The sequence below is a fragment of the Tachysurus vachellii genome, chromosome 7, assembly GCF_030014155.1.
Source record: "Tachysurus vachellii isolate PV-2020 chromosome 7, HZAU_Pvac_v1, whole genome shotgun sequence".
Classification (NCBI taxonomy): domain Eukaryota; kingdom Metazoa; phylum Chordata; class Actinopteri; order Siluriformes; family Bagridae; genus Tachysurus; species Tachysurus vachellii.
The window spans coordinates 17,914,532-17,940,127 of NC_083466.1; the positions used below are offsets into that span (position 1 = coordinate 17,914,532).

A 25,596-nucleotide genomic window follows, 5' to 3' on the forward strand; every position below is an offset into this window, starting at 1 on the left:
AATACGTAAAGAAAGAAAAAAGGCAGACTAATACATGACTAGTACTTTTCTGTGGGAAATTAAATGAAATTTAATATTTACTTGAAAAATATACTGATCTATACCTCTATAATTTTGTAAGGTAAGGTAACCCACTGTAAGAGAAGCGTCTTAAACACCCGCATTCTTTACTTATTATTAGTGTTTAATTTAGGTGAAAAGGAAAAATCTGGCAACCAATCCCTCATCCCTCTGTCTACAATGCGCATGTTCAGTTTCTTTCTTCCTTGCTGCTGAAGACTGTCGATGTGGCTGCAGCCTTTTTTTTTTTTTTTTTTTTTTGAGTTTTTCACGTGTTTTCAGCAGTAAATAAAGTCGCCATGGAAGCTTTAGCGTTATTTGTGTTTTTTATGTTTAGCTTTGCAGTAGCGGAACAGGACGAAAGGCTTCCAAATAAATGTGAAGGTACAACAACGAGCTGCTGAGCTGATCTCAGATCAGTAAGACTTTGAGTTTAAGAGATGATGCTGGAAATGATGGAGATCAACTTAATCTAGATCTTTCCCCACCCCATAAGAAATAGATTTGAAGTGCAAAATAATCTGTTGGTACTAAAGGAACATGTACATTGGTATAAATCTGTGAACCTTGCATAGTGTTTGTAGTGCAGTTATTGTGTGCCACAAGACCATTATTATCTTCCTCTTGTCTCTAGAACCTTACAGTTATCTAACAGAATTGATTCATCACATGCATCTCATCTGCAGCTCTTAGTCATAAGGTGTTTACTTTCTTTTTGACAGTGTGTAAGTTTTTGACAATAGAGCTGCAGGAGATTTTGGAGAAGACCGGACGCTCCAAAGAGGTCCTGGAGATTGGGGAAGTTCTGGACACTGGAAAACGCAAACGTAAAATTAAGTACAACACCTCGTAAGTGAACCGTAATGTCACCAACTAATAAGGAATAGCTGAGGAAAGTTGGCTGGATGAAAGGCGGAGAGACTGACACAGTTTTGGACTGTTAATGGGATCTATTTGTAATCTATATTATAAAAAAAAACATGAGTGAATTGTTGCTGCTGGTTTGTTGTTATGTGGTGTTGTTTATTTCCTACAAGGGAAACAAGATTAACAGAAGCTGTGGACAATATCTGTGAGGGAATTCTGCAGTACAGTGTCCATGCTGAGAGACCTGGGAGCCTTCGATATGCCAAGGTAGTTTGACTCATTATTGTCACATCCAACACAAGGTTATCTACAGTTTTATCATTTGTATACAGATAGGACAACAAAAAAAAAACATTACAAATTAGTTTCTATGTTCATTATTACATGAGTGCAGTTTAGGATCTGAGAAATATTTACATGAATTCCAGTTTCTTTTTCAAATTCAAGTTTTCCTTTAATGACAGAGTTTACTTAAGCTGGTGTAGACTTTTTTGTTATAAAAAATTAGAGCAAATTCATCAGAATATGTGCTTCAGTGGAACTGATAAATACCAAGGAAAATCTAAACCTTTAAATTAATATTTAACTGTTTAATGAACAGCTTTAATGAAAATAGAGATGTAGAAAAAGCTTACTCAATATCAGACGTCCAAGATGTTCAAGGAATATCCTCGCTCTCGCTCTCTCTCGCTCTCTCTCTCTCTCTCTCTCTCTCTCTCTCTCTCTCTCTCTCACACACACACACACACAGGTTCCCTTGCATTTTAAAAAGTGTTTGATATTTGTATTTCATGTCATGAAATTTAAATTACTTGAACAAAGTGAAGAAATTTAAATATAAAATATTTGTTACATATTTAAATATATAATATTAAATATTATTTCAATAAAAAAAATTCAAACATATCACAAAGATCTCAGAAAAGTGTAACATGACATAATGGATAACAATACTGAAAGTGTTATATCATGTACCTGGTACTTTGTGTACTTTGGTTCATCTGCATATGTAAACAAACAAGAGCCACAACATTTTCTGAATTTCATCAGTTGATATGATGAAAGTAGTGATGATGTGTCATCGGGAATGTGTGTGTGTGTGTGTGTGTGTGTGTTGTGCAGGGCACCAGTCAGACCATGGACACACTGAAGAACCTGGTGAATAAGGGGGTGAAGGTGGAGCTAGGCATCCCATATGAGCTGTGGGATGAGCCGTCAGTAGAGGTGGCAGACATGAAGAAACAGGTAAAAACCAGCTACTGAAAATACCAGCAGTCAGTGTCTGTTTTTTTTTTTGTTTGTTCACACCATTGTGTGTTCTGTTCTGTTCTGTGTGAATGTGGAGTGTTTTTGTAATCCTCAGCATGTGTAAGCTACTATATGACAGCATGACAGAGGTGTGTTTCTGAGCAACACTGTATCTATTTCATTCTCAGAGTGTGTTAGAAGGTGAGAGGTGTGTGTGCACAAGGTAACATATAGTATTATGTTTCAGTGTGAGACCATGTTGGAGGAATATGAGGAGGTGGTAGAGGACTGGTACTTTAATCACCAGGAGGAAAGACTGGAGAGATTCCTGTGTGAAGCCCACGTCCTGAAACATTCAGAGTCAGGTGAGAGAAACACACACACACACACACACACACACACACACTGTATTTATAACTGGGTGAAGTCTTTTTTTGGGTCCAGCAATGCAGTTTTTTTATTTTGTATTCATTCATTTGTAGTTTCATTCTATTTTTCTTAAAGCTTGTTATATTTGTAAGACAGTAAATTATTTCGAAAAAAATAATTAAAAAAATTAAAAAAAAATTCTCAGATTTTTCCACAAAGCTCTTAATAGAACTAAAAGAGAATAAGAATATTTAGGCACATTAATAATATTAATCCCATTCATCCCATAGACATATAGAGTCAAACATTCTCATTGTATTTGTTTTTCTTCTTTGCTCCTTTTTTTCCCAGAATGTCTAAACGAGGTATGGAAAGGAGACTTAGGTGTGAAGGGATCGACTGTAGAGTCCGAGACTGAGCAAGAGGAAGATGGTCAAACACACGATGCAGGAGAACTCTAAAAGCAGAAACATGGTTGACAAACTCCAATAGCTGGAGTTCCTTATAGAATGCATCCTGAGAAAGAAAATTCGTCCCAAAAGATCAAGTACCGGGTTTGAAAAGTGTTTACAGGAACTTTTGTATGTATGCTGGTTCTAGTTAATGCTACAGTTCATAATCAGTTACGTTCGGCCACCTCAGAAAGGGACAGCAATAGTGTTGTTGGCAGTAAAGTGCTGAACCTCAGTGTGGTCACTCATTTGTAACATGGGGACTTTTGTTTGTGAAATGTTTATTATGCAAAGCTGCCAATAATGAAGTCACTCCATGTATAGTGCCTTTATGTTAGAAACTGCCTCAGTGTTATGTTGAAGATCTGAACACACACAAGCCATAATGAGGGTTTGTAGCCTATTGTCTTCAGTGTTCATTTGTATTCCATGTGTTTTTTGGTTTTGAATAAATAATAATAATAATTTTCTTCATTATATTTTTCTTTGATAATTCTACCTATACTTAGATAAATATACAACACAAGTTCTTGGTTTCTTTTCAGCAAATGACTGACTGACAGCAAGTCAAACCTTTTTTTCTTTCTTTCTTCATGAAAGATATTGTTTTTATTTAGAGGAGTTCACACACGAGAAGGTGTTCAGGAAGGACGACATTGCAGTTTCTCTGTAACATGAAAAGCTGCAGGGTTTTTTTTTTTTTTTTTCCAATCTTATCATCATGCGACAGTCTGATGAGGGAATAACAGTTTCTAACAGTTATCACATAAGTATGACCAGGAACTGTGTATGAACTATACATCATTATTAAAGTATGACTTGTTATTCTTTGATTTATGCAAAAGTGTAATCATTTGCATATTTCTATAGTAATACGGGACATACAACACTTTGGGAAGTGGCGTTATTGAAACTTAAAGGACTTAAAGTTAAACTTTATGTTAAGTTAAACGTCATTGATGTTATTGTATTGTTCTATTCCTTGTATATTTTAAACTTTATGGAAAAAAACTTTGTTTATCTCTGAGGATATACAATATGTCCAGTGTGGAGTCTTTACACATCTGGCTGCTATTCTTTAGGACAATATAGTGGACAAGGTCTTTAGAATTTTGCGCTTATGTCTTTTAGATTTTTAGTCAAAAAAAAACAAAAACATGGAACATCTCTTTTTCGTGTATGTGCTAATACATAATCATGTTCCTATGTGCTTTTCGGACACCAGGAGGCAGTAGTATCCTAACGCATTACCATTTTTGCTCTCCGATCTGATAGACTTGTCAGATAGCACTTGTAGTAGATCCTGCAGCTTACTGCTTGACATATGGTTTGGGAAGTGGAAATGTAGAAGCAGACTGACACCTAACACTTCATGTCTATGTGCACATTTGTGTTGCTACATAGACACCTGGTATTGCAATTTGCTCTGATAGTCTTTTATTAAGAATAATGTTCAAGTGCATGATGTCTTTCAGCATCATCTCTTATTAATGCAACCTCTTCTCGATGAGAAATTATTTATTTGGAACATAAAGTTTGTGAATGATTTAATATCATTATTATGTTGGAGGAATTTGATAATAAATCATGTTGCTTCCAGTTAGAGGCTTTCAGCTTTCATTCTATTGACAGCAATTTCTTGGCTATTTTTTTCCCTTTTCATAGTGTCCTATAGTAACCCCTGCTATTATACTGATGAAAAGTATGAATGTCTTTTCAACATTTCTTGCATAACATTGAATATTTATTTAGCTTTTGTAAAGTTGTAAGTTGAAATTTGAACATGAATTAGGGCTTTATTTATTATTAAGGCATCCCACTTCCTTTAGCTCGAGCTCAGTAGTATTTTTTTCCTCAGGTCACTCCGTGTTATCCGTCAGGGACTGACTGGGGAATTCCAGTTCATTTCTGTGACGAGTGAAGCCGACACGATTTAATCCCGCACCCCAGGGAAATCTGCTACATCCATCTCTCTAGACACCTAAGTAATTTATCTGCATAATAAAAGTGACACCTGTCAAATTTGTTTTGGAATTAATGACAGGAAAGGGCAGAATGATTTGCACTGATAGGGTAAAATCCTCACTAATCCTAACCCTAGAGGTTTTGTCCTTTCACTTAGTTGGTGAATAAGGAAATCATGAATGAATCTCCAGAACTGGGACTGAGCAACAATGTGTTACAGAATGTGTGACAGAAGCTTTCTTTACCTTATCCTTTCAAACTACACAATAAAATTGACTAAAACTTAATGAATGAATGAGTGTTGCTCATGTGTGGCACAGTGGGTATTATTTGTGTCTCACAGCTTCAGGCTTCCTGCTTTGATGCTGAGTCCAGGTTACAGTCTGGGTGGGATTTCACATGTTCTTCCTGAATCTGTGTGGATTTCATCCAGGCTCACTGTTTTCCTGAACACCAAAAAACATGCTGTTTGGTGGATTGCCTACTACAAATTGACACTGCATACACACTGAAAAGGATGTATTCTCACCTCATACTCAGTGATCATTGGATATACTGTGGATCCACTACAATCCTGGCCAGGATAAAGCGGTTATTGAGGAATAAATGAGTCTTACTTATAAAAGTTAAGACTGTGCCAGAATGCAATGTGTTTTCCAATAAAATGATACAGATTAAGTCATTATTTCAGTTTCTTATGGCATCTGTCAGGGTACTATAATGAATTTGCTTCTGTATGATTACTGGCGCCTTTGGACAGAACTTGAATACAGTATCGTGGACCAATAGAGACCCAACAAGAGGGTACAGTTGTTGGGTCTTTATTGTAGACAGAGAAAAATAGCATTACATCAAACAGATAAAAATATATGAAATAAAATATATGCCTTTGTTGCAGCAACTGTCTTCTGGTGAGTATCCCAGTGTACGAGACCAGACTAAAAGTTTCCTAAAATGACTACAATTTCCAGGGTAACTGCACACCAAGCATATGACATTCATCAGCAATTAAGTCAGGCTTCCCTTTTTTGACAAATTACACTGGATCATCTGTCCACTTCAGTGATTTACTACTCACTTAATTACAGACCTTAACTTCCACATGAGATTAGGTGTGGTTTTAATTTGCAAGGAATCTTTATTTAGAAGTGCTACAGCTGACTTGATTAACCTGCAAGAACACACAATTCCACAAGAATATGCATGTTTTACATATATCTGCCACCCACTCAGATTGTGTATGATGATGAAAAGCCATACCATCTAGAGTAGGCTATGACATGCTGCAATGATGAGATCTTCTGTGAGTCAGTATGAATACTGCCTTTCTGCACAAGTTTGTCTTCAGAAGAGAATGTACTGTGAAATGCAATTCAAAACACTGGGACATTGTTTTGTCTGTCTTCTGCAAAAAAAATAACACTAGAGGGCAAGCTACAAGCTCTTGTTAAAAAAAAAAAAAAAAAAAAAAAAAGCCTCTCATTAGTTTTCCAGTGTTTGTGCTTTTCTTCATTCTATTAATCTGTCTATACTGATAGACTCTCATTTGGGCATGCTATGTGTTTGTATGGTCTCTTGGATGACTTTAAATTGGAGTTAGGACTGAATACCAAGGTAATTGCTCTTAGATAATGTTTTCTTTGTCTAGGCATGGATTTGTTTTGATATCAATACTGTGGAATTTCCCTTCACATGTTGCATACTTTCACTGAATGGTCTCAAATGTTGTGAGAACGTATCCATGTAATTAATACTAACATGCTTCACAGTGCCACTCCAATCAGCAGCTGCCTAACATGGCTTCACATTGTCATTTGCCGTAAAAGAAAAATTAGGCTCTCACTACATTGCTTGTTTCGAAACACGCATATCTGATTAGATATTTATCTTGTTAGGGCATGAATAATTTTTAAAACCAAAACATAGCTAAATAATGGACATCACAAAAGGCGAAGGGATGCAATAAGATTTGTAGGTTAGTATGGAGGTGGTGTTATAATGATCTTATGATATTAATTGAAACCCAGACCCTTGGATTTTTATGATCTGTTCGTTCCTCCCACTGTTAAAAATATGCACAAGCTATTTTAGAGACATACCAACAAATTGTACCCATAGGAGAACCTGTTTCAGCACATTGATATCTGACGGCAAAGCTTTTACTACAGTTTTTTGTCTAGATCACAAACATGATCCAAGAATGTTGCCATACTTGCCTTAAACATCTGGGATTTAGTGACACGGTGACCACAGTAGCTTTCACCTTCACTTCATTAGCACTTTCATGGTCTTCCAGATGCTCTGTTAGACTCAGTGTTTGGGTCTCCTCCTGCTCCTCTTCTCCATCACACAGTGCACCATATTCCTACATGCTGCATTTCGCACACTATGGCTTAAAGCTCTACCTTGTTGAACCTAGCTCTAGCTTAGTAACAGATTCATGTGATGCACAATCATCCTGCAAATACGGCACAGATATTATACTTGTCTTTTGTCCAAGGATATCAAAGACTAAACTGTACTGCTCTGGTGCATTAGACCCACACACACACCTGGGAAACAGTCCTCAATGGAAGTCATCAATCAGCTTTATGAGACTGCTCTGGGAAAGTGGCTTCATCTCTTCTCTCTCAGTTCATTTGTTTCTTTTCCTTCGCATCTCTCTCTCTCTCTCTCTCTCTCTCTCTCTCTCTCTTTCTTGTATGAGCTTCAATCATGTCAGCTAACTTACTCCAGGGATTGTGCTGTTTTCTCAAGTGTTCATGTGTGCGTTTAACTGACACCAGAATTAATGACCACGCGCCTGTCTCTTCAATATCATGCTGGTGTGCCTTTAACCTTAACCTAAACCCGCAAAATAGCTTTGGGCGAAGCGCAAATGATCCTATGTGGGAAATACGGTGCGTAAAATTGCGCACGTCTTTTCGCCTTTTTGTGGGTTTCGCTTCCACCTGTTTAAAACGCGCGCCTGCAAATACAGCGTTAGCAAAGCGCTGTGTGTGTGTGTGTGTGTGTGTGTGTGTGTGTGTGTGTGTGTGTGTGTGTGTGTGTGTGTGTGTGTGTGACGTCACGTGGACAGTAATGGGTTCGCCGCGCGCGTTGCTTGCTGTTGCATTATTGATCAAAGACTCTATGAGACGCAGGCAAACCGGCAGCGCGGCACATGGTAGGAGTCACTATTTTGACTGTTTCTGTTATTTCTCTTAATCAAAAACCATTGTATCTTATTTATGTAGAGGCTTTAAATATATAAGTGCCTATTGACCAGCCGATACACGGTGAAGAAGTGTCCTCCTGAAGTGAATTTAACTTTGAGAACAGATTTAATTGTGTGTGTGTATATATATATAATTCCGGTGGTCTGAAGTACTGAAGAATAATCGGATTAAACATAAACCTTTATTTAAATCTAGGATATTAATATAATCATATTGATCTATTTAAACAAATTTAGCTTTAAATAAATATTTTCTTAATTTCTGTTTTTTTTATTATCTCGATTTCCTTTCATTTTTAAGAGATTAAAGTATTAATAATTAAGAGAATTTGTCAATAGATCTAAGAATTGTTCAGAGAGCTTTTCGAGGCCAACCCTAATATAATCGAAAATAACAACAGCAGCAACACTAATAATAATAATAATAATAATAATAATAATAATTATTATTATTATTATTATTATTATTTCTTATTATTATTATTCTTATTATTCAGCTTCTTCTTCTTCTTCTTCTTTTTCACCTTTTTCTTCTTCCTCTTCTTTTCCTTCTTCTTTTTATTACTATTATTATTATTATTATTATTATTATTATTATTATTATTATTATTTTATTTGTATTATTTTATTGTTGTTGCCGTTTTTGTTGATAATAATGTTGTTGTTGTTGATGATGATGTTGATGATGATGATGATGAAAAAATCGAGGCAACAAGGCCTTGTTTTTATTACGTTCACGTTGTTAAATCAGTAAACGTATAATTATAATATTATATAACGTATAATATTAAACGTATAATTTAATATACAGTAATTAAAAGAGCTTGAGATATGGCTAATAAAGTTAGATGTGATTCATTATAATTTATGTTACGAGAATTAGTCCTAATTGTTTTGTCCCCAGATCTGAAGGTTGTGATGATTTCGCTTCTTTTTGCTATAACGTTTATTAACGCGTTTATTTGTGCTGAACGAGCAAATTAGTTGCATGTGGCTTGTATTATTTTGGTTAAATAAAGCACTCAGTAACACACAGAGTGAAGCCGTAATTTTAATCCTTATAGGTTTTAAATAGGAAGCACACGAGTTAATTAAATACCGATCTGTAAAATAACATCAAGGTTGTTTACATGCTTTCTTCATCAGAAAGCTAATTATATTCTCAGTTTGAGTTATTGCCCTAATTATCAAATAGTTGTTTGGAACTATTTAGAATTTCTTTTCAGGAAAAAAACTGACCTCAAATAATTCCTTGTTCCATCAGATTAATGATGTTTGGTTTGGACACCATGTGGGGATTGTTTATATAAACTGATTAACTGTGATGGTGCCTCACTTTAAAACTATGAGACAAAACACAAAAACACAAGACAAAAAGCAGTCTTTGGCGACCTGTGGCCTGTGTAGGTGGCCAGCTGCAAGGGGCTGATTTTCTTATTAAAAACGCAATTTCCGTTTGCTTTCCACATGTCGGGTCACCTGATACATCCGACTGGTTGTGATTATATAGCCATAAAGCCGAGTTTTTCATTAAATCATCATTATAATGATTGACCAGAGTTACAGCTAATTCAAATCCCAGAGCAATATCAACGATTAAAAAATGGAAAGAAATTGCTGTAAGTGTCTGAAGACATGGTTTGGACGGATTTTATTGATTATGTTCTAGTAGGCGGATGAGCATTCATGGGTGTGATTTCAAAGTTAATGATGCTTCTTGGAAAAATGTCCACACAACCCTCTTCTGAGTGTTATTAACATTTAAGATCGTAACTAACACATGTGCCTTTAAGCTTAAATGAGGTGGAACCGATGTGCAGGTCTGACAGCTCGGGCTGATTTCACTGTGGAAATGTTGTCCTTGGCATTTGTGAAGGAAGCTCTAGGGCGATTTCATGTGCATCTGTTTTTCAGTTTTTCAACACTGACAGTGGAGTGAAAACTCCCAAGGAACTTTCAATGCCAGGGTGCCTAATCTAGCGTGGGAGAGTGTATGATCCTCTCTCTCTCTTCCATATGGTTTCTCCTTCAAACTTGAACCTGGTCTTTGTTTGGTTAAACTTATGAACAGTATAACTCAGTATATCGATGGCATATGCGGATTGAGAATAAAATATTTGCTTACAGCAGATGAAGGTTGAGGGTTTGTCTGAATTAGGACTTGCAAGGAGGCACGAGCATCTATTTGCAGGTTATAGATTTATGAGTCTCATGTCTGGACATGCCTATTAAGAACATTACTTCATGGAGCAAGTCTGGATCCTCTATGAGGTTTTGGCTCATATGAGAAGTGGTGAAAGGAGGGCTTAATTACAATCGACATTTTTCACATTCAAACTTAACAAAAAACTTGGATTTGCGGTGCTATTTGAACAGTATATCAACGTCCTTAATGCACACCATTGTACTATTTATTAGGACCCATTGAAGCCATAGGCGGAGTGTGTGTCTGTATGATAGACGGGAGGCTCCAGCTAAAGATACGAGCGGCAATAATCCATTTTCTGAGGCCTGTCAGGTCACTGCTTCTCTAAAATTAGATTAATGCACCTGATGCACAAAGTGGCTGCTGTGGTTGGACCCCAAGGTCCTCTAGAGTTTACACTTTCCAAAGACAACTAAAACTATCAGAGGTGCTGGCAGCAATGTGTGTTTATGTTTCATTACAGAAGGTGTTGGCTCTTTTAAATATATTTCTATATAGAGACTGTAATGTCTAGTGACCTTCCTTAGTTTACTACAGGTGACATAATTACATCTTTTCCCGTCATATTAAAACTTTAAAGAGGTTTTATGAGATGTTAATTTGGATCATTGGGCTTGCACACTCAGCCACATAAAAATGGTATGTGAATGATCTTAGCGGCACAAAGATATTTACAAATAAGTACAACCGTATGCATCGCCCTGAGCGGGTGAAAAGATATTTAAAAAAATAAAAGCAACTTCATTTTACATTTTATAACATTCTTACAGTGTATAAAACCTTTAAAGAATTAAAAATGAAATGTGGGTGCACCCTTTAATTCCAAACAATAATATAAAACATAGAAAACAGATTTTGTTTTCTTTTTGGAAAAAAATCTGATCTTAATTCAGATCTTTAAATCAAATCTCCAGATCTCCAAATATGATTTAAAGAAAACTTTCTATGACATCTGGTACAGTTTTAACAGATATACAGATATAGAGAATGGGCAAAGATGGGCAAATTAGGAACAGGGACGCCAGGGAGCACTAAATGGGAATATTATATAGAGTATTATATAGGGTATTCAAATTTATTAGAGAATATTATACATTTAAAAATGATACTGAAGATATTTAAAGAGTTGGACCAATAGTTCAGTTAAAACAATAAATATATTAAACATTAATATATTAACATTATGTAACATTATATGTAAACATACATAAAAAAAATCCTGACTCAGTAAATGTCTTGCTGGTTAAATTCACCTCTTTTCTCCATTCGTGCTTGTATTTTTCTGTTAAAAAGAAAACAACTTGCAGCAATATATTTATACCAGGGTATTGTTTTCAAATCCATCATCCAATTTGAAGCTTCCATGTGTGTGTTGTAATTCCCTCTCTGTCCCTGCACCCTTCTGCCAGCACTGCGGATCAGCTGAGAGGCTCCATGACGAGCTGTGTTAAAGCTGTACAACAGATCCAGGGCTCAGCAAACTGTCAGGCAGCAAGAGCTCCCATTTAGCATTAAAAGAACAGCAGAGTGCACGGAAATTGACAGGTATCCAGGTCTCTTCGAGTTCAGCCAAACCGTGTGTAAAATCGATTATAGGGAGATTGGGCAGGAGAGGGACTTGTGCGGGACCTCAATCTTGTAAATGAATAAAATAGCATATGTGGGCTTGAATGGAGCTCGTTAGTGGTCTGTAACTATGTAACCATCTTTAACTATTCTATAAAGTGGTCTTTAAACTCTTGAAGTTATGCCTATAAGCCTCTGGCGAAAATGTGCTCCTTTTTATCAGGATAGACTACTAAGCTTAGAAAACAAAAAAAAAAGATGTATGTTTAGACAAATAAATTAACCAGATTATATAGTGTTGCAGATTAAACAGATTGCACTGCAATAAATAACTGCAAATCGAACCGAGTTCAAAATTAAGGAAATAGCACCACAAGCTATTAAAAATCTAAACATAGTTTGTGGCACCATAGTATACAAACATGCCTTCGTTTATGGGGTTCATTTTAGGCTTAAGTTGTGTGGCCTGACATGAGACTTTTATTTATGTCTTAAGATAAACAAAAGTATTTTGGCCAATTTCTCCTTGACGTCGTGATAACACATCGTAGCTCTCAGGCTACAGAAAAAGCCCCTCTCCTCTTCAAAGTCAGCTTCAGTCGAAGTGTCTCGGGTATCTTTCTCCTGTGTCGCACAGAGTGTGAATTTATGGAAAGTGAAGGATAAATTGTTGAAACCACATCCGCACTGCTGGAATGGCCATCAGGCAAGACTGGTCTACTAAAACAGTGTGTATATGGTCTTTAGGGAGTGCTGGGAAGTCCAAATTCACACTGCTAGATGACAACAAATCTAAATAGTCCACTGAGACAAATAAACAGTATTTCATCAATCAATCAGCAATCGAATAGATCCAAGTACACGTTCACCCTCTTATTATGTCAGACATGTACACCAAGCCGTGAATAGCTGACATGTCCCTTCTCACTTTCTTTCCTAACTTACCATTTACTCATCAGGCTGCTGATTTAAAGACACCACTAAGATATCCGAGAGCTAATTAATCAGACGGTCAATTAAAGACCGATGAGTTTGTGACAGCGGTGTGGTGTGTTTTCATTTGGCCGGGTTGCTGCACCACACATGCAGATGGGCAATGATGCCAGACTGACGTGTTTATCCTTTTCAAGCAACATTTCTGCAACTTATGTTAACATAGTGTTGAAAAAAATGACAGTAGTTCAGCTGTTGGAGTCTCTCTTGCTGTTTATTCAAAACGTACATGAATGCAAATTGTTTAGCTAAAAGGCAGCTGATAGGACCAGAGTCTAGCTACAAGGCTAGAATCATTAGAAAAGGGATGGTTTAGACTTCCATTTTTATAATTTTACTTACCCTTTACTTACCCTTTGTTAGTTGCTTACCTTGAGTTGTTAGCAGTTTTAGTTTAAGACCTTTGTTTTAAAGGTGTCTGAGTTACAAATGCTTTACAAATGTATTGCTTGCCAAAAATCAGATTTAATGACTGACAAGGTACAGCTAATACTCTGGAGCTTTTCCTATGGTTACATTTATTGTAATGTTGATTCTGACATTGATTGCTGACAGTACTGGGGTAAAGATGACAGCGTTCAAGAATAGGCAACCCTATTTTTCTCTCTCTCTCTCTCTCACACACACACTCACACATTCATACACGCACAAAACTTTTCTCTCTCTCTTTCTCACTCTCTCTCTCTCTCTCTCTCTCTCTCTCTCACACACACACACACATGCACGTACGCACGCACACACACATACAGACATACACACACACACACACACACACAATCTCTATTCTGTCTCTCTCACTCTCACACACACTATACATACATACACACACACAAATTCTCTCTCTCTCTCTCTCTCTCTCTCTCTCTCTCTCTCTCTCTCTCTCACAGACACACACACACACACACACACACACACGCACGCACGCACACACACACAGACATACACAGACATACACACACACAAACACACACACACACATGCACACACGCATGCACACACACACATACAGACATACACACACACACACAGATACACACACACACACACACACACACACACACACACACACACACACACAAAATCTCTATTCTGTCTCTCTCACTCTCACACACCATACACGCACACAAATTCTCTCTCTCTCTCTCTCTCTCTCTCTCTCTCTCTCTCTCTCTCTCTCTCTCTCTCTCTCTCTCTCTCTCTCGCTCTCTCTCCAACTGGGCCCATTTACACAGGCCTGCTGACTCTGTTGTCAGTGTCACACGCTTGTTAGGACATTAACGCAGTTGAGGAATAGTCCCAGAACGATAGGAGCAGGTGATAAAGCGAGAAAAAAAAGAGAGAAATTAGCATAACTTTGTGGAAGTGCTTCCAAAACATGCTCCAAAATAAGGAAACACTTACAGCTGAATGACTGAATCGAGATCTCATTTTCAACTTTACAAGATAATTTTAGCTAATTTTGCTTGATAAAAACTGCATCTGGACATTTACAGCCAATCAAAGATCATATATAAACTTTCTGAGAATCTTTGCCAGTAGTTCAAAGACAAAAGCAAACCTGGGACTTTCACAAAAGCAGGTATTACAGTATCAGGTTTTTTGATCAAAAGGGAGGCATGCATACTGTACATGCTCCTTTCCTTATTAAATATATTTGAAATTATTTTTAATAAAAGAAAATCCCTTTTTGGAATGCTGGGATATGTTCGGGATGCTGAATGGATCTGCAGATGATTATAAAATATCTATAATTAATTATTATTTGAATAAAAAAGTTATATTGGCATTACCTAGTATATGGAAATTACTACACATATAATTATATTCTAAAGATGTTGGTGTCACCTTTAAATTACATATTACTTATGTTCTTAATACACACAAGTTAACAAAACAAATGTATAATGTTATAAATTAGCTAAATTAGTATTTCTTTAAATTCTAAAATATATTTCCTCTGCTTTCTGTTTTACAGGCAATCGTAAAGTTTAGCGCGAGCAGGATCTTACACAATGCATTATTTACTTGAAATTATTTACTATTCTTGGATGTGTGTGTGTTCATCCGAATGAATAAAATTGATCAGTTGTAGAAGGGTTAAGTGTAAAGCAGCCAAACAAGTAGAGGTTTGTTATGACTGTGGTATGTGAGATTGTCTTTTGGCATGTCTGCATATCTTAAACTACTATATCAAACTGTTATGGGAAAATTGGCTTCACTATATGTCATGCCTGCAGGTGACAAGTACTAAATAAATGAAAAGCAAGGAATTCTGTGTTAAGCAGGAGACAGAGACTTGTTTGCACGTAGCCACGGAGAAGAGAGCTGCACCATGTTCTACTTTAAGACGTGGTGCAGTAAGTCTTGCGTGCCTTTTCACATACTGTAGTCTCACTAAATCTGCCACTCAGTTTTTTCATTTAATCTCCATTTCCCCTCTTCTTCCCTTGCTCCCCGAAGCCAGCTGTCCAAGTTTCGTGTGGTCATTGCCTTTTACATTTCCTTTTTGACAGGCATTGCAAAACATTTTAATAAGGCATGGTGATATAACCACAATATCTTGAGAACGTGACACCAAAATATGTCCACTGCATGCTTTCCAAAATTCATCATATACAGAGAAAGATGTAATTTGTGATATCAGAATACTAAACTATTACTAGAACTCCATGTTCTGGTTGTAGTAAGTTAAACAAATGCCAGACCATTTCATTGCCTCTGTATCCTGCATTCATAAGTGTCACTTATATTTATTGCTTTTGCACTCTCTTTCCTTCTTGCTATCTTTCTACAGCTCCTATTTCTCTAAACTATTAAAACTCAGCCTAGTCCTTACTTCCCCACTCAAGCTTTCACTCTTTAGTCAATCTTTTACTCTCTGTACCCCCAGGTTTGGATTAGGAATGGGAAAGAGACAATAAATTTGATGAATGGTGCAGGGTTTGGGCTTGTAAGACAGCTGTTCCCTGTGCTTTTTGACATTTCTCACAGAAACTGCCTTCATGCCTCACACATTCTCTCGCCCTCATTCGTTTTTCATGGGATTTTTCTTCTGAGATGTCAAGTCTGATATGTTTTAAAAGGCTGCATCAAGCTAGAACCCACAGTGCAGAAGAAAATTCAAGATGCCCCCCCACTGAGACACTGGCCTCTGATTGGTTGGTTAGTGTTTCCTGTAAAACCGTCAACATCTATTCTGTGCCATGAATGGGGATGTTTTCAATTGGGGCACAGATGGTGCAGGTGGAGAAATGTGTCATTATGCGCTCACACTTGAGGTTTTATACTTGTGTCAAATAAATCCTTTATAATCCTTTCCTGTTATGATCTGACCTGTTTGTTATTAAAGAAATACCTTCTTTCTCCTGTTGCTTTCTCTGTTGTAGGCCTGATGACATCATGCTCCAGTATCACTCCCCTCCCTCCCCAGCCCTTTCTTTTCTATTCTCCGTCTTTCTCAGCTTCTTCCCTCACTCATTTCTCTCCCCTTCTCTTTCTCAATCCCCCCTTCGCTGGAGCTCACCACATGACCCCTGCTACCATCTGGATGGGCGTGCACGCCACTGCCTATCCGATTTTATTAACGCTGCCTACGGTGTGCCTGTACAGGCTGAAGACCTGCATCAAGGAGCTGAGAGAAACATCAGCACACTGACTGACCTCCATAATCCCCATAATCTGACCTGCTGGAAAGCTTCAGAAGGTTCAGTCACCAGGAACTGGACCTTTACCGTTCCGTTAGGCAGACGTTTTGAGGTCACGTACATCAGCTTACAATTCTGCCAGCAGGTGGAGCCCACTGATCCTTTCTCCATTTCTATTCTAAAGTCAATGGACTACGGTCGTAGCTGGCGTCCCCTGCAGTACTACTCCAGCGACTGCATGGGGAGATTCGGCCTTCCCGCTCAGTCTATCGCTCATAGCAGACACCAGGAGACTGAGAGTCTGTGCTCGGATCCAAGGCCCTTGCAGAAACACCGTGGTGGGGTTGTTCTGGCTTTTTCCACTCTAGATGGACGTCCTTCCTCCTCTGATTTCGAATACAGTCCAGGCCTCCAGGACTGGGTGACTGCCACTGATATCAGGATAGTATTTCATCAATTACAGGGAAAATTAGTCAAGCAAGACAAGAAGCCAGATGAAGTCGGTGAGGTTCTTAAATGGCCAGTGAGATCTTTTGATGAAGTGACTCAAAATGAAAAACAAAGAACAGAGAATGAATGGATTAAAAGTACTGAAGTAAGGAGACACAGGAAAGAGGAAAAGCTAGAAAAAATATCAAGAAGAAATCGCAACAAGAATTCCTCCCAAGAAACTGGACACAATGTGACCCGCAAACAAACTGAGACTCAAGAAGGCAGAGCAAAAGGACGAGGCCATAAGAAAGAGACACCTCAGTGGAAGCCATGCCAGGATGCTGTGTGTGATTGGATGATAGAAAAGCAGGGCCAAAGCTCTAAGAGGAAGGAGTTGAGGAAACGGCGAAACAATGCAGGAGAAAGAAAAAGATCTCGTGAAAGATCTCGCTCCAGATTAAGAAATAAAGTTCTCAATCACCGCACACCATCTGCTCTCTCAACCCCGCCCACACTTCCTCTTGCTCTCTCTGATATCCAGGTGGGCGGCAGGTGCAAATGTAATGGCCATGCATCTCGTTGTCGTCGTGATGACAAAGGTCATGCAGTATGTCAATGTGAACATCACACAGCTGGACCAGACTGCGATGTCTGTGAGCCGTTTTATTATGATCGGCCATGGCAACGCGCCACACCCTCCCAGCCACACCCGTGCGTCCGTGAGTTATGATTGCTGTGTGTGTCTATATTTTTGTCTTCCATGATCTCATGTTGGTTTATTGCTCAATAACTAATAAGCTATTTAAGAAACTCTGAAATATGCAATATATTACATAATAATTCCTTTACCCATGACCCTCCTCTCTCCTTCCCTCTTTCTCTCAGCATGTCAGTGTAATGGCCACTCCAATAAGTGTAGGTTCAGTATGACGCTGTTCCAGCAATCTGGCCGGGTCAGCGGAGGAGTGTGTTTGAAGTGCAGACACCATACAACTGGACGCCACTGTCAGTTGTGTCAGAATGGATACACACGTGACCACAGCAAGTCCCTCAACCATCGCAAGGCCTGTCAACGTCAGTGTGTGTGTGTGTGTGTGTGTGTGTGTGTGTGTGTGTGTGTGTGTGTACACATGCCCATAAAAAGCTATATTAAGACTAAATGATTGTCATCATATAAATGATGTATGTATCTGAATACAAATACATATGAAGAAGCTCACAGGGCCAAAACACCAGGTCATGAAAACACCACGATGCATTTTAGAGTTATACAGTTAGTCATCTTACAGACTGCCTGGTCAGAGTCACTGTGGTGTGAATTAAGCTATTTTTTGTTTTGCCTGCATGTTCGGGATAAATATTCTAATGAGAGCTCTTTATATTTTTCACCTGCTTAATGTATAGACAGATGTAAATATTTGGAGCACTAATCAGTTTAGGCCATACCCACTTTGGGTTTAAGTTTGAATACAGCTACAGATACTGATATTTGGAGCAGTTAACTAGTACAGATCGTGGCAGTGCATCACCTGAAGTTCAAACTTTTGTGTATATGAGAAAGAATGAATGGGAGATTTTTGTCTATGTTATGACTACACTTTGACTGTTGGAATGTGCTCTGACATTTGGCCTTTGCTCTCATGTTCGTGGCATGCTTATAGAAGCTTTCAGTCCTAATATAACTTCACACTGTGGGCGGCCTTTGTGTGTAAACATCCCATATACTGTATATCATGCCCCGATTGGTTCACTCAAGTGGATAAAAAATTAATCGAAGGGTTGTATGCTTCATCTAAAGCACTGTCACATATTCTTTTTTGTAATTTGACCTAAATCTTTTAGATCTTCAGATCTGATAAACTGGATTGATTTACATTGTTGTACTCTTGAGCCTGGCCTGATTATTGAAAACACTCCATTTTTCGAGGCAGTTTGTTTGAATGAGTGCAGGCTGATGGAGCTGCTTGTATACGTCTGCTGTTTTTATAGCCACTTTTATTTCTGCTGCCTTTAGGAGGGTTTATTTTACATTATTTCTTTTTTATCAATCTCCCACATTCATATGACTTCCTCCTGAACTCGTTTCTTAGAAAATGTGGAAAAACATCATATTGTAAAATGTAGGTCACACTTACAAACTCACATAATATCTCCAATGGAATAAAAATGCTTGTGAATGTTTTTATTTTTCCCCACAATATTATGATGTTTTTTTCTAACCTCTTTTCTTTTCTTGTCTCTCTCTTTTACTCTTTTTCTCTTCATTACTCCAGCGTGTCAGTGCCATCCTCTAGGCGCAGTGGGCCTATGGTGTAATCAGTCCACGGGCCAATGTCTCTGCAGAGAGGGAGTTACAGGACAAAGATGTAACCGCTGTGCCCCAGGATACAAACACGGCCACTCACCCCTCCGGCCCTGCATTCGTAAGTGCCACAAATCAAACCCATATGCTATATTTTAACACAAGACTATGCCAAACAAATAGAAGAGAATCTATATCATAGACTGAAAAGACCACATTTAAGGGACATAATAGAGTTTTATCAAGTTGATTGCTGGCATGATTGTTCCCGCCATACACTCCTCTTTCAAATGACTTGTAACTTATATGTTGACATTGACTGCTCTTGGCCTAATTAAAATGAATTATTTAATTTGCTTATTGGGCAGAGAATCAATCAATATACTGTCTTACCCTTTCATTTACTGATGTGGAATATAAAAGGAATCCCAACACGTTTCCTCTTGTTCCTGTGATTAACTGTGATTCCAGACAAGGCTCTAAACCTTCTCTGGCTTTTGTTAGTATGCCTGAACTCTTATTCACCTGGTAGTGAGCCTTTGCTGGATTTACAGACCCTTTATTCTTGCTAATGTTGGCTCAGAGAGTGATAATCTGCATGCATCTCTCTGTAAATCTAAGCAGTGGATGCGGCGACACTTTTAAATCTCCACTCAGGTGACACATACAGAAGGCACCTGTTACAGCACTCAGGCAAGCAGCCAGTGTCCCTCCTGGGCTGGCAGGCACATAATTCTTCACTAGTAAGGGCTCAGTGAAAGACAAGCTTGTTTGTTGTTTTACTGGGCAGGGTCTGGCTAGGTTATTTATAACCAGAGATCTTCTCTCAGTCCACAGTTTAAAACCTAGCTAAGGCCAGCACCAATGAAACATTTGCCACTTAATACAGAACAGGAAATGTCCTCATCGTTCCACACTCGGAAACTGACCTGAGCTGTATTATTAGCGTGACGCTGGCAAAATGGTGGGGGGTCTTTATCTTGCATTCCAGCAGTTGTCCTTAAGCGTGCAGAACATTTATGGCACAAAGAATAATAAATCAATGTGTGCAGTTTTTTTTGCAAGGCTCTTATTGTGACTCGTTGGTGTAAAGCCGCTGTTTGTGTAAGAGTCATCAGTAAATGAAGTATATAGTACTGTAGCTATATATCTTAACTGACTGCATGTACATAGTCTGTTGGGTATAAAACCCATGGTGATGTACAAGCAACTAGAGGAGGTTATAGTACGAGGGGCCGAGGTGAGGGATAAGATGTCACTGTCCCAGTTGTGTCAGAGCTATGGGCAAACGGACAAGACCCAGTGATAATATATGGTTGGCCCAGAGCTGCAGGCCTTTCATGGCTAAAGTGTATTAGTGTGTCTGAGATTGAGTGGGAGAGCAAGAGATAGAGAGAAATATATAGAGAAAAAGCATGCACACATCCGAATTCTGGCATCTGTGTAAAGACACAGACACATGCAGATGCATGATCAGTATGCACTAATGAGCCACCACTGGGATTAGAGAGCTCACACACACCAGCGAGGTGCAAAAAAGCTCAAAGACTAAATCAAAGGCACACAAATAAACTTGTCAGTGCTTGCTATAATGAGCCTCTCTCTGTCACCAGGCATCCCAGAAGCTGTTCCACCAACCCCAGTTTACCAGCCCCAATATAGCATAGGTGAGCTATATTCTGTTTGTTTTTGAAATGCTACATAATCACTTTGCAAAACCAAGGATTGTTTGAACTATTTGAAGGATAATACCAATATATCATTTTGTGAAACCTTTTTTTTGTTCTGTTGACGTTAGTTGCTGAAGATTCATTCATTGTTAACTGCTGCCACCTTGTGGATTGTGTGTGTGTGTGTGTGTGTGTGTGTGTGTGTGTGTGTGTGTGTGTGTGTGTGTGTGTGTCTTGTATAGTATATATGAGTCTTTCACACCATCTTTCTCTGTCTGTTTTTCATCCACTTGTATCAGCTGCGGAGTGCCTCTCTTATTGCCAGCCTTCTCTAGCCAAAGTAAAAATGAATTTAGAGACATTCTGCCTCAAAGATTATGGTAAGAGTCCATAGTCAGGAAATAAAACATGAAATAAATCTAAAACTACTTTTCGTCAAGTATCATCATCATCATCATCATCATCTCTCTCTCTCTCTCTCTCTCTCTCTCAGTGCTTAAGGTTCAGGTTAAGGCTAAGGAGCGCTCTGGTCCATGGTGGCAGTTCTCAGTGTGGGTGCAGTCTGTTTTCCGTTTTGGATTGTCTCAAGTTAAAAGAGGTCTCCAGACCCTCTGGATTCCTGATCGTGATGTCAGCTGCGGTTGCCCCACCCTCCAAGTGGGCAGGACATTCCTCTTGATTGGTGCAGAGGAAAACAGGAGAGGCTGGGCCCCAGGAGAGAGACGACTGGTTGCCGATCGCTCCACCATGGCCCTACAGTGGCGAGAACACTGGAATCCCAAACTAAGGGGATTTCGTGGCCAGGACAATAGGGGGAAGTGCCATCAACACACAAACTCCACAACACGGACACACTCACTTTTACACACACATGAGAAATACATCCCACCACATCTTGAGAACTTTCAGCCTGAGAGGCGGCATATATACCATCAGATATCTACAAAGTCTGAAGAAACTGCTCCCAACACACATCAAGATAGCACACATACACAGGACAGACAAAGACAGTTTGATCATGACAGAGACAAATTCAAGAATGATAAGACCCAGAATATTTTGCAGGAAGCACATCATCCTCCATCTGATTCAACATTAAAAACTAGCCCGTCTAATGAGTCTCAGCATCTCCACACAACCAGTTTGCCTACAACTTTACCAGTGCGTTCTATAACACATGGACAGCAGGAAGAAAGCTCACCAGAAACCGAAGGTGCACAATAAACAGATGATGGAGTTAGTTATACACTGCACAAAGAAATCATTAGTTCGGCTTTCTACTAGAAACACCACTCTTACCCCAGTCACCAAAGCTGGAAGACACATTAACACACAGGATTAGTTTAGCATGAATATATAGTGATATTCGGCCGGTTCATAGAGATTCAGGGTTGATATTTGCCTGTGCTTTAAAGCATATGTTAGACGGAAAGGATTTGGTATGATATTTAATTTTATACCAAAGTGCTATTGAATTACTCAACATGTTTTATCAGAAGGTGTTCATTCATCTTCTATAACAGCAGCTCTGACAAGTATATTATAAAGTATCGTCTTTAATTCAAACAACAGGTTTATATTAAGGTGTTCATTCTGAAACATTATCATTTCACAGCACAGAGACTTGTATTGCAGACATTTCACATAATCTAAACCTAATTTTGAAAAAGAGCTGTTATTTAACAAAAAAAGGAGGGTTAGTAAGGAGGGATACTTTAACATTAATAGAAGGAGTCTCCAGTGTTGTGCTGTTGTGCCATGGGACAATCGTCAGCAAAGGGAACTGTGTACTTTCTGGGTGCTCACTAACACGACAAGCTTTTATTAACTTCAAGAGAGGGAGAAAAAAGGGAAGCTTGTGAGAGAATGATATGCTACAATATGAGTGCAAACAAGAACTGACTTCTTTTGCAAACGTTCAATAGAGTGTAACTAAATTGAAAAAAAAAACACCTCTATATATACTGTATACATATATATATATATATATATATATATATATATATATATATATATATATGTGTGTGTGTGTGTGTGTGTGTGTGTGTGTGTGTGTGTGTGTGTGTTGATCTTTAATTACAAAAAGTTGTTATTGTTGGGAAATTTCTGTGATATTCACAATGTAACATTGGAGTGGTAACAGCATCACACCATGTGGAATCAAATCAACCCCTTCAAATTCACAAGAATGCTCTTGTGTTTTGGTTCAATGTCTCACCAAATATCTTGTTTCTTACTAGAGACCCAAAATGAGTGGCTGCATCTGGCAGGCCAGTTGTTTTTTTAAATGAATATTAATGACAGAACATTGCACCAACTCTGACATAGACAAAAGTAGTTTATGTGTGTGCAGCATGTCAAAAATAGTAAGAGGAAGTTTGGGGAACGAAACTAGCTAGATGTTAAGAACACTCAGATAGGAGAAGTGGTTGTATGGGCTTGATTAAAATATCTGTTCTGTGAAAGAAATTTACTAAAGTATAAATAGCAACTTTAAAACACTTCTACCTAATTCATGTCTTATTAACTGTGAAATCTTTCCAGTTATATAACTCAGCTGGTATGCACTATACTGGTTGAATGTGCCAGACTAAAATTATTTATTGTAGCTGACCCCAAATAAATGTAAACTCTTAATAGAAACAGTTTGTTAGTCCTTATTATACTTGCATGCTAATAAAAGCTGTGTGTCTAAGAGTAGCCGACTGATACTTTTGATCTTAGCAAGCTCCAGAGACAATAACTTAGTCAGATACACAGTCAATAGCAACCAGATTGTTGTTCATCAGTTGCCAAGACTCTGAGATTGTCTTGTGTCCTTAATGTCCAAGAAGACTGACACTGACACCTCATTGTTCCAGCACATACAGTATGGCCAAGCCTGTGTATGACTTGTTCAACAAGCCTGATGGAAAACTGGGATGATTTGTCTGGCCTGCAAAATCACCAAACATAAAGGAATTATCTTAAAACACCTTTGATGACTTTACCTGACAAAATTAATGCTGTTATTTAGACAAGTAGATGCACACCCAAGCATTAAGGAGTTCTAAAAAAAGGAGTTCCTTTGGTCTCACACAAACAATTATAAATTTAGATTATAAACTGAAATGTGTCAAGAAACAAATTATAAATAAATCATAATCTATAAAATCTTGAAAGTAATTTCTGGCTTGTCGTTTCGATGTGAAGCTATGAGGGACATTTCAAAATGGTTCATTAAAGAATTCACAAAACCCCCAAAACCCCAATGTCAAGTGATTATTTCATAGTTTGAGAAAAATCGTACAAAGCGTGTTTGTTCTTGGTAAAAAATTCACTTATGAAACCAGTTCTGAATGATTTGACATGTGGTGTTACAAAAAGGAAACATTTCACCCAGAACATTTCTTCTATTTGTCATGATTATATCTGTATCGTGTGTGTGATTGTAATCTGTGACGGGTTAGTACCGTATTACCGTATCGGCCTTGTTTCCTGAGTTTCCTTTGGATAATGAGGGAAGGTTGTACAGAACATGGAAATAAAGTGGAATTGAAAATGTATTCATATGTAAATGGATAAAATAATCACGAGCTTTTACTTTGCTTTTAATAGGTGAATATATTGAAAAAGTAATAATAGAACAGGATCTTCTTTCCTCAGTCAGCGTTTTCCAGTGATATTCAGTATTTTGTATTAATGAGACGTCCACTGTAGGAGTAGTGGAGACTGCAAATGTTGTACTGAAAGTTACAGAGACTCAGCTCTTCTTGTTAGCAAGCTACGAGATGACAAGCACAGTAGTGTTGATGGCGAATTTAGACTGTAAGTTGAATCTTTTGAAACTTGGAACCCTGTTTAAGGGAGTGTACATATATGGAGGTGAGAATGCTGGACAGACTACAAGACTGCCGCATCACTCTGTCATCATTAAGTGAGAGCTAAATCCCACTTAGCTCACTCTCAGCAGTCAGCAGATTTTGTGTATTGAGTAATGTAGGAAACTATTAACCAGAGTGAAAATAGAACAACATGTCCAATGAATGATGTTTAATCTAAAAAAAAAATACTTGTGTCATTACAATATAAATCTTGGATGCCAGTGAATACATTTGTATTAAGTATAAAGATTCACATCAGGGTGGGTGTTTCATTTAAAAGAACGACCATCTGTCTTCAGGCAGCACCTGTCTTCATTCTGCTTATAATAAAGTTTTCTTAGCAATATAAACTTAAAGCTCTTTGCTCCTGACACTACAGAAAAATGTCTGCTCAAGTATTACTCACACACACGCATGCTTTTACTCCATGTTCACTATTTTGTCTATATGCCAACTGTGGGTATCGAATAACACATACTTTGCACCAACTGAGCCCCCAAACATATACTTGACTATCATCAAGTGTGGTCTTTCAATGGTGTGTTTTCTGTGTTTGAACAAGCAAGAGTGTGTTGCTACAGACAGATGAGCATGCCTTATTACTGACACCTACTTCCACAGACATAGGGAGGTGTGTGTGTGGGATAAACACCATGTTCTGAGCTCCATGTTTACTGCCTAGCAAGATGAATTTTTATGGGACTTAAAACCTCTAGAGCCAAAGTTCAATGTGACCTCTCTC

The 25,596-nt window shown here is 38.1% G+C and overlaps 2 protein-coding genes across 2 annotated transcripts; both read left to right on the top strand.

Annotated features, from left to right (window-relative positions):
• The first annotated feature begins 290 nt into the window (after positions 1-290).
• cnpy4 (canopy FGF signaling regulator 4) lies at positions 291-3,473 on the top strand. Its single transcript, XM_060874709.1, has 6 exons — positions 291-444; positions 783-909; positions 1,098-1,194; positions 2,050-2,172; positions 2,423-2,540; positions 2,896-3,473. The coding sequence occupies exons 1-6, from the start codon at positions 360-362 to the stop codon at positions 3,003-3,005; spliced, it is 660 nt and encodes a 219-aa protein (XP_060730692.1). The 5' UTR covers positions 291-359; the 3' UTR covers positions 3,006-3,473.
• Positions 3,474-8,033: 4,560 nt separating this feature from the next.
• Positions 8,034-24,445, top strand: ntn5 (netrin 5). The gene is made up of 7 exons (XM_060874710.1): positions 8,034-8,127; positions 16,330-17,738; positions 17,905-18,093; positions 19,293-19,442; positions 20,935-20,988; positions 21,291-21,371; positions 21,485-24,445. Exons 2-7 carry the CDS (start codon positions 16,343-16,345, stop codon positions 22,213-22,215), a joined length of 2,601 nt encoding a protein of 866 aa, XP_060730693.1. The 5' UTR covers positions 8,034-8,127; positions 16,330-16,342; the 3' UTR covers positions 22,216-24,445.
• The last annotated feature ends 1,151 nt before the right edge of the window (positions 24,446-25,596 follow it).

Bases quoted from the DNA above. Each gene is read 5' to 3' on its own strand.
- cnpy4 (XM_060874709.1), top strand. From the start codon at position 360: ATGGAAGCTTTAGCGTTATTTGTGTTTTTTATGTTTAGCTTTGCAGTA. The intron at 910-1,097 runs GTAAGTGAACCG...ATTTCCTACAAG, and splicing joins AAAATTAAGTACAACACCTC to GGAAACAAGATTAACAGAAG. The intron at 2,173-2,422 runs GTAAAAACCAGC...ATTATGTTTCAG, and splicing joins TGGCAGACATGAAGAAACAG to TGTGAGACCATGTTGGAGGA.
- ntn5 (XM_060874710.1), top strand. From the start codon at position 16,343: ATGCTCCAGTATCACTCCCCTCCCTCCCCAGCCCTTTCTTTTCTATTC. The intron at 18,094-19,292 runs GTCAGTGTGTGT...TCATTACTCCAG, and splicing joins CCATCGCAAGGCCTGTCAAC to CGTGTCAGTGCCATCCTCTA. The intron at 20,989-21,290 runs GTGAGCTATATT...CACTTGTATCAG, and splicing joins CCAGCCCCAATATAGCATAG to CTGCGGAGTGCCTCTCTTAT.